The sequence below is a fragment of the Etheostoma spectabile genome, chromosome 13 (assembly GCF_008692095.1).
Source record: "Etheostoma spectabile isolate EspeVRDwgs_2016 chromosome 13, UIUC_Espe_1.0, whole genome shotgun sequence".
Taxonomy (NCBI): domain Eukaryota; kingdom Metazoa; phylum Chordata; class Actinopteri; order Perciformes; family Percidae; genus Etheostoma; species Etheostoma spectabile.
The window spans coordinates 8801968-8820218 of record NC_045745.1 but is presented as its reverse complement, the minus strand read 5'-3'; the positions used below and the strand labels follow the sequence as shown (position 1 = coordinate 8820218).

The window sequence follows — 18251 nt, the reverse complement described above, 5'->3', positions numbered from 1 at the left end:
ATCAGCATCCTTTACCCAGCGCAACTGGGCAAGCTCATGAATATTAATGAGCTCAGGCAACACAACGTCACACTGACCAGCTGTTGTGATTGGTCTGATTTCTCCTCTTATTTCATTCTGCCATGGGGTTCGTAGAGCTGGGGACACTGGATGAGGTAGGCCGTTGTCATGCTTGTCACGATCACGACACATCTACACACACCCACACACACCACACAAGAGTGACACACACCAACCACAACATCCGTGGGCCACCCTCCACATTATTAATCAAAATGCAAGTAAAAACGGTTTTGTGAGGCAGGGGACCTTTAAAAAAATGAATGTCTGCGTAGTAATTCACTCCTGTATGAAAATCATATGTAAATTATTCAAAAATGGATGCTTTTATTTTGAAATCTGTGACCTGGTCTTTGAATTTTGTTTTTGTTTTTTGTCGTTGCACCACCTTTTACACGGCATCTAGCGTATAACTTCCTCACCATGTTGTTGTGTGTCGGTAAATGTGTGAAGCAGATGACAAGGAAAGCTGCAATCGTGTTTTAATCGTGCTAAAATAACAATATTACAGCTTCAGGTTTCTGATTTTTAGACCGACTTAGCAAGTCATAGTTTGGGAACTGGAGAAATTTCAATTCAATTTTATTTATAATATTTATATACATAGATATATTAAAAAAACTTTTATTTATATAATATCAAAATCTTGAGACACTTTACACTCTATAATCTATAAAGTTCCAACAATTAAAGTAGTTCCCCCAAGAGCAAGCATAATGCGACAGTGGCGATGAAAAACTCCTTTTAGGGAGAAACCTGGGACAGACCCAGGCTCCTGGTAGGCGGTCCCTGACGGTGCCGGTTGGGGGGGTGATGAACAGTGGCCAAAATAGTCACAATAAAGATAATGGACATGTCAACCGGTGTAACCAAGGTGTTGGTGCCATCATAATCCGAGGAAATTGGGCGAAAAGAAAACAGAAGAACTCCGGGGAGTAGACTCCTCAGGACTAGCTCAGTAACAAGCCTTTCTGGGACAGGATGCACACAAATGGAAAGGGAGAGGAGAGAACAGCTCAGTGTGTCGAAGGAAGGAAGGAAGGAAGGAAGGAAGTCCCCTGGCAGTCTAGAACTGCATAGTGCACAGTACCAAATCAAGTCAGTACCAAATATCAAACCGGTTCTTTGCTTTTCCACACAAATAAACCTGGTTCTGGGCCAAGAACACAGGTTCCAACTCAGCACCAACGTAGCGCTGGTCTAGAGATAAGAACCGGTTACGTCAGGTGCTGGGGGGGGCGGGGTTATCATGACGTTAGAAAACAAAAACTTCTGGCGGCCATTTTGAAAACCCTGGTCAGCTGTTAACCATAGAGAGATGTTGATGTTAGCTTTGGACCTGGATGGGAGACCAGAACCACCGTGAGGAAAATGAGGATAACGGGCTAGCCCAATCGGGTGCAGAGTCATTCGGCCATTAACCCTCGTGTTGTCTTCCCGTTAACGATGAACTTGTCCTTCCAGGTCCAAATTGATTTTTTTTTGGTGCTTTTTCAATGTTTTTGGCACTTTTTCTAAATTTATTTGGCACTTTTTCCAGCTTTTGGCGCTGTTTTCTAAAAACCTGAGCTGGTTTAATAACAGGTTTTACACTTATTCTTGGAATTCATGGTCCACTAACCTCTTTCATATCAAATTATTCAAACGTTTTTAGTTTAAAAAGGCAGAAATTATGAATTATTTTGACTAATAGTTGAGATCAGAGGATGTTGAGTGGATCTCAGAAGTGGAGATGTCAAAGTTTAGTCCGGATACTGATTTGATAGCATAAAAAAAAAAAAAAAAAAAAAAGATGCAAATTGTATAAGATTAAATAAAACACCCAAAATCAACCATGTTATTTTTGGGAAATATGTTTGAAAGAAATCCATATTTTTGATATGAAACACATTGAAACGGGTCAATTTGACCCAAGGACAACACGAGGGTTAAGCCCCCCCAGACCAGTGAGCAAAGCAGTGACTTTGTGTGCCTCCTCTGTTGGGTTTCCTGTCCTGACAAGTGCATGTATTCCTCTAACTCCCTCACTACAGGCCACATGTTGTATTTACTTTGTAAGACATCTCGTCTCCAGACTGATTCTGGGCATAGAGTTAAACTGATTGCAGAAAGGAAGACATTTTTGAAAAGTTCTAATCATTTTTGCCTCCTGTTGTTTTCAAAGTTTCTACATGAAAATGTCAATAAGAAAAATGCCCATACCCACAGATAACATGGGTTGTTCATTGTTTCATTTATACGTTCTTTGCACAAATTTAGCATTTGAAAAAATATGAATTGATTTCAAAACAGTATTATCACTAAACTTTGACAGTCTGTGATTATCCACTCAATGTTAACTATTTTTCAAAATAATTCAGAATTTGAGCATTTTGTTTTACCAAATAATTAGGTGTAATATCATAAAAAATTTGGTTCTATTGTCCATGAATTCAAAAATAAGTGTAAGTTGAATGCAGTGGTAGTGAAAAACAGCGCGTAAAAAAAGTGATGAGAACTTCCCAAAAATAGCGACAAAAACATTGAAAAAGGCGTCGAGAAAAGGGATGACAACAAGTTGCATGGTCATGGTAGGACAACACTACACTGTTATTGTAACAGGTAAAAACACCTACTTTGGCAGGTTGAATTCTACAGTAAAAAGCCATTGGCAGGTGAAGTGAAAAGCTAAATTTAGATGGAGAAAGCAGAAAGTGACGTGCTCCAAGATTAAAGAAAGTAAAGAATATTTTAAAAACAACTCTCAGTGAGGTTTGGCTTGGTGACCGCTGGTTTTCTGCCCGGCGACACACTGCTGGGCTGTGTCATACTGTGTCCGTTTCCACGAAATACCCCTGTACTTCCTCCAATTTGCTTCACGGTAATGTGAGAGTGTTTATCCAAACTGAAATCCATCTTTCCACTGGCACGGAGGCTAGGTCGGACAGTGTTGTTAGCAACGGAGGGCAACAGCATGCAGGAATGATCATACTGCAGGATCATACCCACCTACGTACGAGCTAATGCTGCTATACCTGCCAGCTGAGAATGAGTCAAGCCATACTCAGTGTGTGTGTGTGTGTGTGTGTGTGTGTGTGTGTGTGTGTGTGTGTGTGTGTGTGTAGCCATGGAATTTGCCTGCAAAGTCTTAAATCATATTACATTAGAATACAAATAACATAGAATACTGAAATGGTATTGCACCTTATCATGACATCATTTAAACGAGGGGCTGAACTGGAATATGAATCAACACAATCACACAATTAATAAGCACACAAGCAATACATGTAACCAATCAAAAGTCAGAAATCAGCCTTGCCACTTTTTGAGAGTGAAAAGCAGGGCTGTGGTATTCAAGTCCGGTCTTGGACTCGAGTCCGGACTCAAGACTGTTTTTCTATGGTCTCGGACTTGTCTCGGACTCGCTAGTATTTGGACTCGGACTTGTCTCAATCTCGGCCACTGGTCTTGCCCAATATGGCTTTTGGTCTGGACCGAGTCCAGGTGTCTTTATTATGTTGATAATAATATTGGAGGGAAACTGCATTTCGTTGCCTTGTACCTGTACATGTGTAATGACAATAAAGTTGAATCTAATCTAATCTAAAGTGAAATACCAAAATGATTGTCTTGATACTGTCATGCAGAAGACCTTTATTCTGTCCTGGACTCGGTCTTGACTCAGACTCAAACCTCTTTGGACTTGGTCTTGACTCAGACTCAAACCTCTTTTATGGAAAGTATCCCATGCCAATGTGTTTTTTCCTTCTTTTTTTTAATTAAGACTTTAAGATCTATTTACAAAAGATGATTTTTTTTTATTCCTCTTTTTAGTCAACTTAAGCATGGGCATGTAAACTTATGAGCACCCCTGTACATGCCACTTTCCGTGTTATCGTGAAAAGAAAGCAGGAAAAGAAGAACGGGGTTGGGTTTAGGGTTTAGGGGCTCGGAAACGCCAGAGTAGTGTGAATGCAAAGTTAAAACGTAGCAATGTGTATGTAGTCTTAAATCAACCTGTGACCCCTGTATGATCGTGATAACCTGTCCTTTGGCTAGCTCCTCTGTACAATCAACAGGTGTAAATGTTGCATCCAGTCCAAGCTGTTGTCACTTAAAAGGAATGTAACCTGATTCGGACGCCGATGTCCCCCAGCAGCTGTAGCTCTCCCCCTTCTGATGTCACATTGACAATAGGCAGGCTTCAGGTTCCCCGTCACAGGGGCCTTTTTCCATATTAACTGTGGAATATCTCTCACTGAATGATATTCTGAATGTATCTTGGTCCGTCAGCATCCGTTAAGGTCCTCTGTTATTTAGCAGACTGAAGCACCGACTGCATTTACCATTCCAGACTAATTTGTGCAATCTGGTTCTCAGATGTCACTTTTTTTGGGCTAGTATCTAAATTCTAGAGGGTGTTTCTTGTTTTTGGATTCATTGAATTTCTGTTTCAAGTCTGCAGTAGCTAGTGGCATGTTATTGTGTACAGAAAATACCTCAGATCTTCAGAAATCCTAACCTCTAGGTCTCTGGTTCAAAATGTAACACTGACAAGCCTTTGGGCAAGGTCTACATGTTCGGTTAACTTTCCCTTTAACACGTTAGCTACACTTTTTAAGGAAAAAACAATTGAAAATGTTGCTAATTTTCAATTCTGTTTCTTCTGTTATTATTCTGTTCTACTTTCTGTTTGTCAGAGCTGAGGTGAGGTTTGTTTTTACAAGAAAAAGAAAGTTGAACGAAGGGGCAACTTTAGCTTTTTCCTGAGATCTATTTCTGGTATAATGAGTCATGGCAGTGTGTGGGAACATGAATATAAAAATGTCTCTCATAGCGCAGTAATTGCCAATCCACTTCAAGGACTTTAACCTTTCAACCCCATAGACAGTGGAGCAGAAGAGCAAAAGCTTGCTTGATCTTGGTTTTTTAAAATGAATACAGACCGGGAAAGGGGGGGGGGGGGGGGGGGGGGGGGGCTCACGATCCATCTGACTTTTTGGGGGGTTTTAAGCAGGAGGGGTCAAAAAAGTTCCCACAGGGATAACTGGCTTGTGGGTTCTTCCTATCATTGTGAAGCAGAATTCACCAAGCGTTGGATTATTCACCCGTTAACAGGGAACGTTAGCTGGGTTGAGACTGTCAGAGACAGGTTGGTTTGACCCTGCTGATGATGTGTTGATGCAAATGGCCAAACATTCAACCTGCAGTTCCCGGCCTGTCATGTAATACCCTCTGGCTCAACTTTTCCCCCACAGTGAAAGATAACTAGCTATAACTACAGACACAAAAATGGCCCATCCTAAGGAAAGCTCATTGTGGGACTGGCTCTAGGGGCTGTAATTCTGCACCAACACTGAATTATGGGAAAGAGACTTCAGATACAGTATTAGGGGACCTCTAAGGTCTATATAAAAGAGACTTCAGATACAGTATTAGGGGACCACTAAGGTCTATATAAAAGAGACTTCAGATACAGTATTAGGGACCACTAAGGTCTATATAAAGAGACTTCAGATACAGTATTAGGGGACCACTAAGGTCTATATAAAAGAGACTTCAGATACAGTATTAGGGACCACTAAGGTCTATATAAAGAGACTTCAGATACAGTATTAGGGGACCACTAAGGTCTATATAAAGAGACTTCAGATACAGTATTAGGGACCACTAAGGTCTATATAAAAGAGACTTCAGATACAGTATTAGGGACCACTAAGGTCTATATAAAAGAGACTTCAGATACAGTATTAGGGACCACTAAGGTCTATATAAAAGAGACTTCAGATACAGTATTAGGGGACCACTAAGGTCTATATAAAGAGACTTCAGATACAGTATTAGGGACCACTAAGGTCTATATAAAAGAGACTTCAGATACAGTATTAGGGACCACTAAGGTCTATATAAAAGAGACTTCAGATACAGTATTAGGGACCACTAAGGTCTATTTAAAAGCATCCAAAAAGCAGCATGTCATAGGATTTTGAAATGTTTTCAGAAACACATATTTTAGTGTTTTGTTTAGCCCTAATTTAAGGAAGTTTATGACCATGCAGCCTTTTTTTCCCGCTTCTAAAACCAACTCAGGTCAGTCAGCTCTATGTCGTTTGGTTGCTTGCTTGGTTCCACACATTTTTCCTTTTTTACTTAAAACGCTTTCTGGGCTGGAGAGGTTATTTGAGATTATTTAAGGCAGATTTGTTGAGTACTGTTTATCAGAAATGTTGCATTGTGTACACACACACACACACACACACACACACACACACACACACACACACTCTCATGTGTGTGTTGAAGTATTCGCTCCTCCGGTCCAGCCATCTTAAACTTCCCCTTGCTGATCTGACTGGACTGACAGGGGAACACCGTCCAGAGAAAACATAAATAGGAAGAGGGAAACATTGTTTGCCGTTTTGACAGCTGACATACTACTCATCTTCAACCACATCTTCCAAGCCCTGTGAGACACACTCAAGCTTCTCCCTGAACTGCAAGCGGAGCCGTGGCTGCACTTTATCCCCCACCAGCTGTGCGGGTGTGAAAGTGGTGTGAAAGCTCTGAAAACATCGGTTAAATATTGGACTTTGGGAGGAAGATATTGGGCTGCTCAGAAAATAAGGCTGATTGTGTGAGACAGGGGAGGAGAAAGCTGAGCTTGCGTGGCTTTAGTCTTTTGAAGATTTGGTGAGACTCAGATGGTCAGATAGCAGAAGGACGAGTTGCCTTGACTCTCATTCACTTCCACTTAAAGGAACAGTGTGACATCTTGACGTTTTCATAGATACTGTAGGTAAGAATATCATTCCCGTGTACTGTATGTAAGTTAAAAATGAAGCTGCAGCCAACTTGGCTTACCATGAAGACTGGACAACTCGTGGATGTGTTATTCTGTTGTGGTTCTAGTGTGAGACATATGTTAAATTGGGATACATTTTGCATGTTTCTACCATGGTGTCCTGACATGAGTGTAATTTTAACAACTCGTTCTCACTCCCAACTGGTCAATGGCTCTCAGCATCAGATACCGACGCAAGAATCCCCCTTTAGCGTCATAATGGGATGCATCGGGTAAAGCAGAAACTCCATCATGGTGTTGTAAGATGATGTATGATAAGAGCGACAACAGTAGCAAATATTAAATATTATTAAAGACCAAAAAATGGAGGAGGCAGGCTGGGGTAGCGGATGGGTCAAACAACACAGGGCTTTCACCCAGAAGACCGTGGGTTTGTTTCCCATTCTACGCTAGGGGGGGCAGTGGCTCAGTCCAAAGGGAGTTGGGCTGGGAACCGGAGGGTGACTGGTTTAAGTCCCCGTATCGACAAGAGATGGAGGGTAGATTGGTAGCTGGAGAGATCACCTCCTGGGCACTGCCAGGTGCTCTTGAGCAAGGCACTGTACCCCCCCCCCCCCCCCCCCCCCCCCCCCCCCCCCCCAACCATTCAGGGTGCTGGTCCAGCTGGCAGCCCACTCATTCTGAAATCTCTCCATTTGTGCAGGAATAGGTCCTGAGCATGTGTGTGTAGTTCAGACCTGTGTGTAGTGATTACTAACAAAACAGTGTACATTGTAATTTCCCCACTGAGGATCAATAAACATAAATAAAAAATTAAGGAGACTTTTTGCGTCGGTAAAAAACTCCAAAGACACCTGCCCAAGTGTCACATTTTGACGCGCTAAAAAATGAGAATGTGTTGGCTTTTAAACCAGTGATATCCCTGAACTGGCAGTCAGGCAGACACTGTTGCTACTTGATAACTGATAACAACCCAGACTCTTGAGGATAATGTAGGAAATGTAGACTTGATCAGAAAAGACACACTGTAATCAGCCTCAAGGAGAAGAGAATAAATCAAAACGGGGCTTCAGATCCATATGTTATGTTGTTCTTTTACACGTTTAGCTAGACATTGTCATCTTGAAGTTCTTGTGTTGGGATTGCCTTGACAGAAAAACTTTAAACCCAACATGACCCTACCTTAGCAGGGTTTCTGTAAGTCCAGGTCAAAGTTTTGGTGCAGAGACGAGCGTAAACACCCAAACACAAACGTTGCACCGAGCACGTCTCAGCATTCAGAAACACGCTGTCCAGCTTCCTGGCGCTAGCAGGGCCGGGCCGCCCTAATCACACATCCAAATCTCTTATCGGAGCCCAGAGGGGCCAAATCACAACTTCCTCAGAGGCAGAGTCATTTGGAAAGGGAAGAGGCCACTGCCTGCTGCGGTCGCTCAGGAGCCCAGGAGATAGCATCACTTACGTAAACGCTGAGCTGCGTAGAGAGGGGCCCCTGAATGTGGCTTTCAAAGACGCTGACCAAACAAAGTAGTATGAAGCTTATTGTTGTTCCTGGCAGGTGTGGAGGGTTTTGTTCCTCACTGGGCTTTGCAAATCATGGGCTAATTTGGTCAGACATGTATTTACTTTCTTGTCAGTAGCTTCTTGTTTCTCTGAGAGCCGAAGACTCTGCGTGTTTTCACTGCACCTTTGTTTCGCCGCGTCTCATTCAAATGAACCGGTTTCTCATGTGAGTTCCAGACAATGTCCGAGGAACCAGGTCCAGACGTTGGACTGGAAGTTCCCCTTCACACATGTAGCACACAACAGGAGATTGTCTGTGTCAAACACGTTCTCACTTACTAAAAATACTCATGGATGTTTTATATTAATCTGGATACCGGATCACAAAGTGGTGCGTATTAGAAGTATTAGTAGTATTAGTAGTTCAATGGAGTCGCTCTCTGTACTTCTGTAAGTCCGGGTCAAAGTGTTGGTGTCCAGACGGTCGTCTTCTTTCTAAACTTTTGTTGCTTTTCCTGGTGTTTTTTTTTTTTAAGATTTCACGTAGTTTTTGTCACTTTTTTACAATTGTTTTGTCATTTATTTCAAGGTTTTTTGTGGATTTCTTCTGCTCTTTATTTGAATTTTTTTCCAACATTTGTCACCTATTTTTCAACATTTTTTTTATCATTTTATCATCATTTTTTATTTTTTCAAATGCTATGAAATTGAGTCTAATTGCCAAAGACTATGTACATTTTATTTGAGCTGTACAATAAATCTAATGTACATATCTAGTAACAGGTGTCTCCTGATTGAAATGGGCTCGGGGCTGAGAGCCACAGTCAGAAGTTATCCTTTAACGTTTAAGTGAAAGAAATTGGACTCTTCTCTACCCACACGGAGGAGGTGAATTAAATCCTAAGTCAGAAACCCAAACTGTCTCCCTGTAGGGAACACTGGACTCACAACACGTTCCTCTCTGTTCTCACCTCTTTGGTATAAAGATTAACCTTTGGGTGATCACAATGTTCCGGTTATGTTTTGCTGCCTTTTAGAAGCCTCTAAGTTTAAAAGTTGCCTATGTGCAGCTAACATCCAAACACCTTGTAGCATTTAAGAAATGAAATCAAACACACTTTTGTTTTGGGGCCCTCTCTTCTGATCCAGGTTCGACCGACCCTTTCTTTTGACTTCCAACACATTCCTGTCTCAGTTGTACTGTACCTACAGTGCAACTTCAATCCATTTTCATCCACAACTGCCTTCCAGTGATTTTGGTTTGGATGTCTCACCCGAGGACTCCCAAGATAATTCAAAAAAATGATAACCATTCACTTTCCCCACTCCGATTTTCTGTAACCTCAAACGTCTTCAAACAGAAGCTCCATCTGTGAGCTCTGAGCCACAGTTGCAGAATATTAGACATATTTAAAGTGGAAAACTGGTTCAAGCGTCAAGAGCTTTTAACTTTTGACCCTTAAGGTTGCAGAATGTCTGTTGTCTTTATCTTTCAGTGTTAGCAATGGTAGGGACAGTGCTCAGAGTGATGTCAACAGTGAAAGAGTGGTGTGGGGGTCTCGCTTAGTTCCCCGGCTCTAACTGGTAGATTCACATATCCCTGGATTTACAGATCCTCTGGCGGACATGTGAGACTGCCGCTCTGCAAGCACACTTGATCCCTTTTCTATCTCAAATGTCACATCTCCATCGCGACGCCGGAAAATGGGCTCTGCACTCAGATGTTTAACAAGCAGGACATTTGAAGTGTCAGGGTAAACACACTTCTGGTAACTCCTCTGCATTGTACAATTCAATCGCTCCTTTCCTTGCCCGTTCCTCTGTCTGTCTTTCCCCTTCTGCCATTTTGATGATAGCCATATTTGCTGAATCCCCCCAGTGTTTACATATCTGGGCCATCTGCTTTGTGTCACACACTGTTCTCCTGATCCCTTGGTGCGAGACCATTTCATAAGCCAAGTTTCCATCCAACTGTCAAGTGAATTTTAAGAAAAACTTTAGAAAAGTCACAAAAAATGAAATATAAATTAGGTGCCTTTCCTTCATCTCGGCTGGAGTGAATAAGTAGGCAGTAAAACAATAAAAAAAACACACACAACCACAAGACAAGAAGTGTTTGAAGACCCGATCAGTCATGGGCAAACTGCTGTTCTTTAGTGGAGGCTGATGTCGGCCATTTTTCATGCTGTCTGAATATGAAAGCAAGAACTGCCCTTGGCAGTATTCTACCCGCGACGGGCCTCTTATGCAGAGAGAGAGAGAGAGAGAGAGAGAGAGAGAGAGAGAGAGAGAGAGAGAGAGAGAGAGAGAGAGAGAGAGAGAGAGAGAGAGAGAGAGAGAGCAAGTTTAACATTTCAGGGAGGCATGAGGTGGACAAATATTTGGAGAAAATCCAAATCCTCTTCAAGACTGTGCTAACTGACTGAGAAATGATTGCAGTCACTCCTTAAACATCCTGGATCAACAAAACATGTACATGCGTCAGAATGTTTTCTTTCCCACTCTTTGCATCCGAGTCTCCACAAACCCACTCGCCTGCAGTGGAGGGTAATTGATTAAATGTGTCAGCGTGTGCAGTGCACGTCTTTAATATGGTTTTGAAGTGTTGATTAAGGCATGTCATCTTCTGTGACTACGTGTGTGCTCATCATCAGTGTACGCCATAGCATTATTATGTCAAACATCTTATCAGGTATACGTGTGTGTGTGTGTGTGTGTGTGTGTGTGTGTGTGTGTGTGTGTGCGTGTTGCTCTTAATTGGGTTGGATAAAATGGTCGCCACATTGACATGAAGAAGTACAGAGGAGCATTTAGAGAGAAGCTCCCATCCCAACACTCAGCCAATTAGCGGTAATTAAAATGGCCTCTTCCAAGAGTCACAGATAATTAATAGCGTGCACGTGCTTCCAATTTTTCTCTTGCAATGTCCCCCCCCACCCACATGCAAATGTAATTAAACTTCATAAACAGCCGAATGATTAAGGGCAAATATTTGCCCTCTTAAAGCGGGCGGAGCGTGAAACGATTATAATTGAATAAAAATGCTGTTTTTGTTCTTGCTGTTTGCAGAGATTGAAGCCAAGGAGGCCTGTGATTGGCTGCAAGCGGCCGGTTTCCCTCAGTACGTGCAATTATTCAAAGGTAAATATGAAGCTGTTAATATAATCCATACAACTCCAAGGTGCTACAAACGACATCTCAGGCAGTGTCTTATTTTACTTGTCCTGTGTGTGTGTGTGTGTGTGTGTGTGTGTGTGTGTGTGTGTGTGTGTGTGTGTGTGTGTGTGTGTGTGTGTGTGTGTGTGTGTGTGTGTGTGTGTGTGTGTGTGTCAGACTGCAGGTTCCCCGTAGACATCGAGTGGGCGAAGCGTGATCACGACTTCCTGGATAGAGATGCCCTCGACTCCCTCTGCAGGTAACACAGGTGTACAGGGCCACGTACAGCTCTGCTTTTTTATTACCACAAGTTTATATATATATATATCTATATAGATATATCTATATAGATATATCTATATAGATAGATAGATAGATAGATATTATCACTTTTGACACAGCCATTTTCTTCAGATTCATCCTACTGGGGTAAAACTGGTTGCATTCAAGCTGGCTTTTAAAAGGCCACTGGTTTTTAATTTTGGATTTCATTATATAAAAAAACGACGAAGTTTTAAGGGTTTCTTTTCTGATAGAGACTGCTGCTTTTTGAAACGTAAGCCCTAGTTCACCTGGTTGCATCCGTATAAGAAATGAATTAGAAATAATATGCAGAGCAGGTCACTGTTGTTATGTTACACTGCCAGACCCAACCCACCATCCACTCTCATCTCCCCCCCTTTCTCTTTCAGGAGATTAAGCACTTTAAACAAATGCGTGGAAATGAGGCTGGAGCCCCGGAGATCAAAACGCAGGGTGAGTGTCGAGAGCAAACACAGAGAAACTCAAACGCAGCGGGGCTCTCGTAACGAAGCGGCTGGAGCCGCGGGGAGTGTCCCACCATGAAATCTCCTCGTTAAGCATCACTTGACTTTGACTGATATCAAATGATCAGTCCTCCTCCTCCTCCTCCTCCTTCTTTTTAACCGTGCCTTTTTCTAGGAGTAAGTTAAGTCCAGGAGTAGAACAGAAGCTGCAGTTACATAGAAGCAATGCTGATTTTAGTTTTAGACACATGAATCAACAATGCCTTTAGTGGGGCGCCCGGATAGCTCAGTTGTTAGAGAGGGCGCCCATATATAGAGGTGTACTCCTCGTAGCAGGGGGCCTGGGTTCAACTCCGACCTGCGGCCTTTTGCTGCATGTCATGCCCCTCTCTCTCCTCCTTTACGTCTATGTATGTGATTTGAATGCTTAGGCTGCCTTGGAAACAAATTCCCTACTAAATTTGCTATTGTTATTTTTTTTCTTTGTAAATGGCAACTGGATAAACAAACAACTTGATTAGATTTCTTCAAACTAGGACAACTTGAAGAGCACTCGGAGATGATTAATCATGTTCACGCTTGTATTAAATGATTGAAGACTCTGTGTGCCTGTGTAAACCGTCGGCCTCTGTGTGTGTCTGAGTGCATGTCTGCTGTTTGCAGATTGTTGTGCACGCCTACATGTCTCTCCTCTGCGTGTCAGCGCGTATTCTGTTTGAATATTTGTGTGCCACATCCAGATTTTTGTGTGCTCTTGTCTGTGCGTCTGCACTAGGACGGGATCTCTTTAAACAAATGTAGATACTGGTTCTGATACCAATACTGTGACTTCAATACTGCTTCATAAACCATACTTTTTTTTTCAATAGCAATTTAAAAGAGACGGAGACCCCTGCTCTGTTTCATTTTCAGCTAAGGGGTCGTTGGCCTAACGTTGAAGCCCCCTGCTTTAGGCAATTTGGTCGGGGCCAAAAAAGTATTGAATTCAGTACCCAGCCCTAGTCTGAACCCTCTTTCTTCCCTCAGGGAGACGACTGTAATGAAGAAGACTTCTGCGCCATCAGCCCCAACTGGACCTACGACAGGCGGACGCGGCGATGGCGGCGCCTCGACTCCACGGTGGACGTCCTTCGCTTGTCTGACAGCCCCACCGGACCCCGGGATCTGTCTCTGTGCGAGGTCGCCGACCGCCACGATGTCTGCTCCATCCACAGCTCCAGCAGCACTGAGAGCGAAGGCCACAACGGGCACCGTAAGAGTCCCGGAGATGACGCCGAAAGCACGACCGCAACTGTCCCCAGCAACCCGGACAATCAGGAGGCCAGCACGAGCTCCTCCCGCTGCTCCTCCACCAACAAGACGCCTTCTCTGGAAGCCTCGTTTAGTGGACCCCCATCACCCGGTGGAAGCGGTGGAGGATCGTCCACCGTGAGTCTGGAGGCCGAGGGCTGCTTCCCGGACAAACCACCTAGGAAGAAGGGCACCAGTCTGCTGAGGAAGATGGAGAAACTGAGGCTGAGGGGAACGAGTGGCCTTCTCGCCTCTGCTCACGGCGGGAGTCGGCCCCAGCACGTTGGCAACGGGCCGGTCCAGGTCCAGGACCATGAGAGGAGGGAGAGGATGGAGAGGCTGCACGGCCCATCAAGGTGAGGATTGTGGGCTGCACGATATGGGGAAATATATGTGACGACGTTGTTGAATATCGCGATAACGATATTACACTCTTAAAACTGCTGGGTTAAAAATAACCCAACTTGGGTTATACTGGTAACCCAGTGCTGGGTCAAATATGGACCGATCCATCGCTGGGTTGTTCTGACCCAGCGGGGTTGGGTTATGGCTTTGACCCAGCATGTTGGGTTATATTTTCCACCCAACAATTTTTTTAAATGATCATGTTGTTTGGGTAAAACAACCTAAAATGGGTTGGAAAAATACAACCCATATTCTGGGTTGTATGTATTTTTTTTCTCACTCGATTTTTGCATTAAGAAATGTCTTGATGAAATTATGAAATAATCAAAAACATCCCAGGATTTTGTTATATTGTATCAAGATTTCACTCAAGACAAAATTCAACATTACAATTCATTTCAATTAACATTAAAAAATCTATAATTTAAATAATAGATTTTTTTATATGATTAGCAATTTGTTATTGTTATTTAACAACATACAAAACACACCAATCGCAACCATGAACACCCCAGTGGGGTACTAGTACTTGTACTTAGACCTAAGTGAAGGATCTGAATCCTTCTTCCACCACTGCAGTATCGGGTCTTTCCCAGTGCCGGTCTAGAGTTTCACCTCCCTGAATGTGTCCAGCCTGCAGGGTCGACCCAACAGCCGGGAGTCTTCCTTGCCCTCGTCTCCTCGCACCATCAGCAGCAGCAGCAGTAACAGCCAATCAGAGAGTAGCAGCACCGTCAGCACGCCCAGCCCGGTGGCCCGGGTCAGGGCCAACTGCAAACGCTCCAACAGCGGGGTCGGGGTTGTTGGTGCAACGACCCGGAACAACCAGAACCACACGGGAACACAGGTTGGTCCAAGAGAATGGTTCAATTAGTGTTATTCTTATAAGCTTTATCTAATCTCTAAGACTGCAAGAACTAATTTAACCCTTGTGTTGTCTTCCCGTCAACCATGGAAAAAAAACCCATTTTGGTTGCTTTTTTTTTTGAAATTATTATCGCTTTTTCCAACATTTTTGTCACCTTTTCAATGTTGTGGGTGCTTTTCTTAATGTTTTTTGTTATTTTTAATGTCGACATTTTCAGTGCTAATTTCAATGGCCTGTTTTTTGTGACCAAAAAAACTGAAAAATGAACTAAAAATGGGTCAGTTTGACCCAAGGAAAACATGAGGGTTAACTAACGATTAAAATTTATTATAAAATAGTTGCCGTTCATATCATGATTTCTCACTGTATTGCCAATCGATTTTCAAGTAATTTGCTTTGCTACAGATTCCACAAAGTAATTATTATACAGGATAATTAAATAAGGATAAATAAAAAGTGGTTTTCATACCAAAATACCTTATCTTGTGTAGATTTAAGCCTTGATACAGGCCTAGTTTAACACTCTTCCCGCCTACTTTTACAAATTTTAGTTTTTCTGAGTCAAAATTTGAAATGGAAAAACCTTTTATCAACGTTTTGGTCGTCGTTTTCTACTCTTTTCTGTCTTTCCCACAATGTTTTAGTCACTTTTTCAACGTTGGTCGACTTTTTCTGAGCCTTTTGAAATTTGTGTGTTTTATCCCAAATTTTTTAAGCTTTTTTTTTTCCAAACATTTGTCACTTTTTTTAAACATTTTTGTCACTTTGCTGGGCAATTGTTTCACTTTTTTTTTTTTTTTTTACATTTGTTCACATTTTAGTCACGTTTGATTTTTTTTTTTTTTTTTTTTTTTTTTTTCTTATTAGTATTTTAATCTCCGTACAGTAGATGGACATTTTGAATGATATTAGATAAATTAAGCTAATGATTTCCCCCTCTTTTTTTCACTGATACTATTTTCTGGGTATCATTCTCATTCAAAAATATATGATTTCACACATAAAGGCACAAATCTTTTAATTTATTTTTATTTACGTGAGCCCCGTCTCTGCTGAGCGTAAAGCTTTTCCTTTATTACTCTATGACATGTAATATCAATCACAGACATCATTAGGTCTTAGTAGAAGAATGCTGAATGCTGACTGGCTCACTGACGCTGATAAGATTTACTCCTCAGATATTGAAATTGGGTATTTAATGATGACATATTTTTTGATACTCGATACTTCAGAGGCAATTCGGTGGGTGCCTAAATAGTCCTGAATTTGGTACCCAGCCCTTTTCTTTGTTTTTGTCACTTTGTAATTGTCTCATCCGTCTGTTCACCCTCTTAGGACTACAGGAACCAGATCAACAACAACAACAACAGCAGCAGCAGCAGCTGCAGCAGCGTGGGTCTGGTCTTCCAGATCCCCCACGGACACAAACCAGGGACCTTCCCCACCTCTCTCGCACACAAACACGCCCTCCTGTCCCCCATCATCGACAACACCTCAGTCAACTGGAGGACCGGGAGCTTCCACGGTTACCGCGGAAAGCAAGACCACTGTCCCCGTGGCACGTCATCTCTGGCCACTGGTGACCAGGACCCCTCGTCGTCTTCTTCTCCCTGTGACGTCGCAGTCCCCGGTCCGCTTCAGGTGCTGGATCATCGGATGAGTGTCTACGACAACGTGCCCGACGACCTGCAGCTGTCGGAAAGCGAAGGTGGCAGCGGAGGAAGTGGCAGCGACGCAGAACGGATGGGTGAGGAGTCGGAGGTGGGTCCAGATTAAATATTCAAGATTCAATATCCCTTGTTAGTCTCACAATAGGGATTTCACACTGTTGCAGCACCAAGGGATAGGGGGAATAGCACATGACACTCTAAAGATAAACAAACACACAAGTATAGGTAAAGAGAAAAAATAATTAAATGTTTAAATTTACGGTTTAAGGTTGCATTATTATGGCACAGTTCCAAAGAGGGTTACTCCTTTGGTGTTGGGCTGTGGCTGTGGCTCAGTGCTAGAGCGGTTACCTGCCAATATGAAGGTTCATCCAAACAAAATCAATGCTTAAAGTAAAGAAAACTAATGAGAATGAATGTCTACCTTTTATTAAAGGTTATCTCCTCTTTCTCTGCCTTGCCCGCCCAGAGAATTTGGCACACTCATGAGAGAGAGAGCGATGCCATGGCTTTCAAACGAAGGCCATGCACCTTGCCCCCCCCCCCTCTCCGTCTCAAAAGTTACAGACACAGAAATGGCCCATCCTAAGGAAAGCTCATTGTGGGACTGGCTCTAGTGGCTGGAATTCTGCACCAAGGCTGGATTTTAGGAAAGAGACTTCAGATGCAGTATTAGGGGACCACTAAGGTCTATATAAAAGAGACTTCAGATACGGTATTAGGGACCACTAAGGTCTATAAAAAGAGACTTCAGATACGGTATAGGGACCCCTAAGGTCTATATAAAAGAGACTCAGATACAGTATTGGGGACCACTAAGGTCTAAATAAAAAGACTTCAGATACAGTATTAGGGACCACTAAGGTCTATATAAGAGACTTCCGATACCGTATTAGGGGACCACTAAGGTCTATATAAAAGAGAGTTCAGGTACAGTATTAGGGACCACCAAGGTCTATATAAAGAGACTTCCGATACAGTATTAGGGGACCACTAAGGTCTATATAAAGAGAATCAGATACAGTATTAGGGACCACCAAGGTCTATATAAAAGAGACTCAGATACAGTATTAGGGGACCACTAGGTCTATATGAAAGAGACTTCGATACAATATTAGGGACCACTAAGGGCTATATAAAGAGACTTCAGATACAGTATTAGGGACCACTAAGGTCTATATAAAAGAGACTTCAGATACAGTATTAGGGGACCACTAAGGCCTATTTTTTCTTCTTCGTCCTCCTAGATGAGCCGATTGTTGGCAGGTGAAGATGTTTTCTCGGCTCTGGACAGCGTTCTGGAGAGGATCGGCGACCTCCAACAACTCGTCTCCACCTGGTCCGAAAATCTATCCGAGGACGACAGTCAGAGAGGTTCCTCCTCCTCCTTGCCATCCTCTCCCTTCTCCCAAGACTCGCCTGGTAACAGCTCATCAGCCGCCTCCCCCTGCCCCTCCTCCCCCAGCGACATCCACCTGGACGTGCAGCATCCGGAGGAGACGGAAGAGGAAGAGGAGGAGGAGGTACAGAGCAATAAGGAGATAACTGTGAACGAAGAGGAGCCAAAGACCAGATCACCACAACCCAGGAAGAGGTGAGAAAGCTTAAAGTAAAATGCAAGTAATGAAAACTGCAATTAAATCAAGATTTATATATAGAGCATATCATTTTTCCCAAGCAATATAACTCAAAGTCAGGGGTCTCAAACTCAATTTACTTGGGGGCCGCTGCAAGTAGAGTCTGGGTTT

The 18251-nt window shown here is 42.8% G+C and overlaps 1 protein-coding gene across 3 annotated transcripts in view; it reads left to right on the top strand.

Annotated features, from left to right (window-relative positions):
• Positions 1-18251, top strand: part of si:dkeyp-23e4.3 (rho GTPase-activating protein 7) — a 155010-nt gene that overhangs the window by 78325 nt on the left and 58434 nt on the right. For 2 of the 3 annotated variants that reach the window (XM_032534586.1, XM_032534587.1), the window contains exons 2-8: positions 11417-11488; positions 11681-11762; positions 12196-12259; positions 13297-13916; positions 14599-14812; positions 16169-16594; positions 17751-18097. In XM_032534586.1, coding sequence (XP_032390477.1) covers positions 11417-11488; positions 11681-11762; positions 12196-12259; positions 13297-13916; positions 14599-14812; positions 16169-16594; positions 17751-18097 — 1825 coding nt within the window. The remainder of the gene's footprint in view (positions 1-11416; positions 11489-11680; positions 11763-12195; positions 12260-13296; positions 13917-14598; positions 14813-16168; positions 16595-17750; positions 18098-18251) is intronic. The other variant, XM_032534588.1, reaches the window with a different exon arrangement.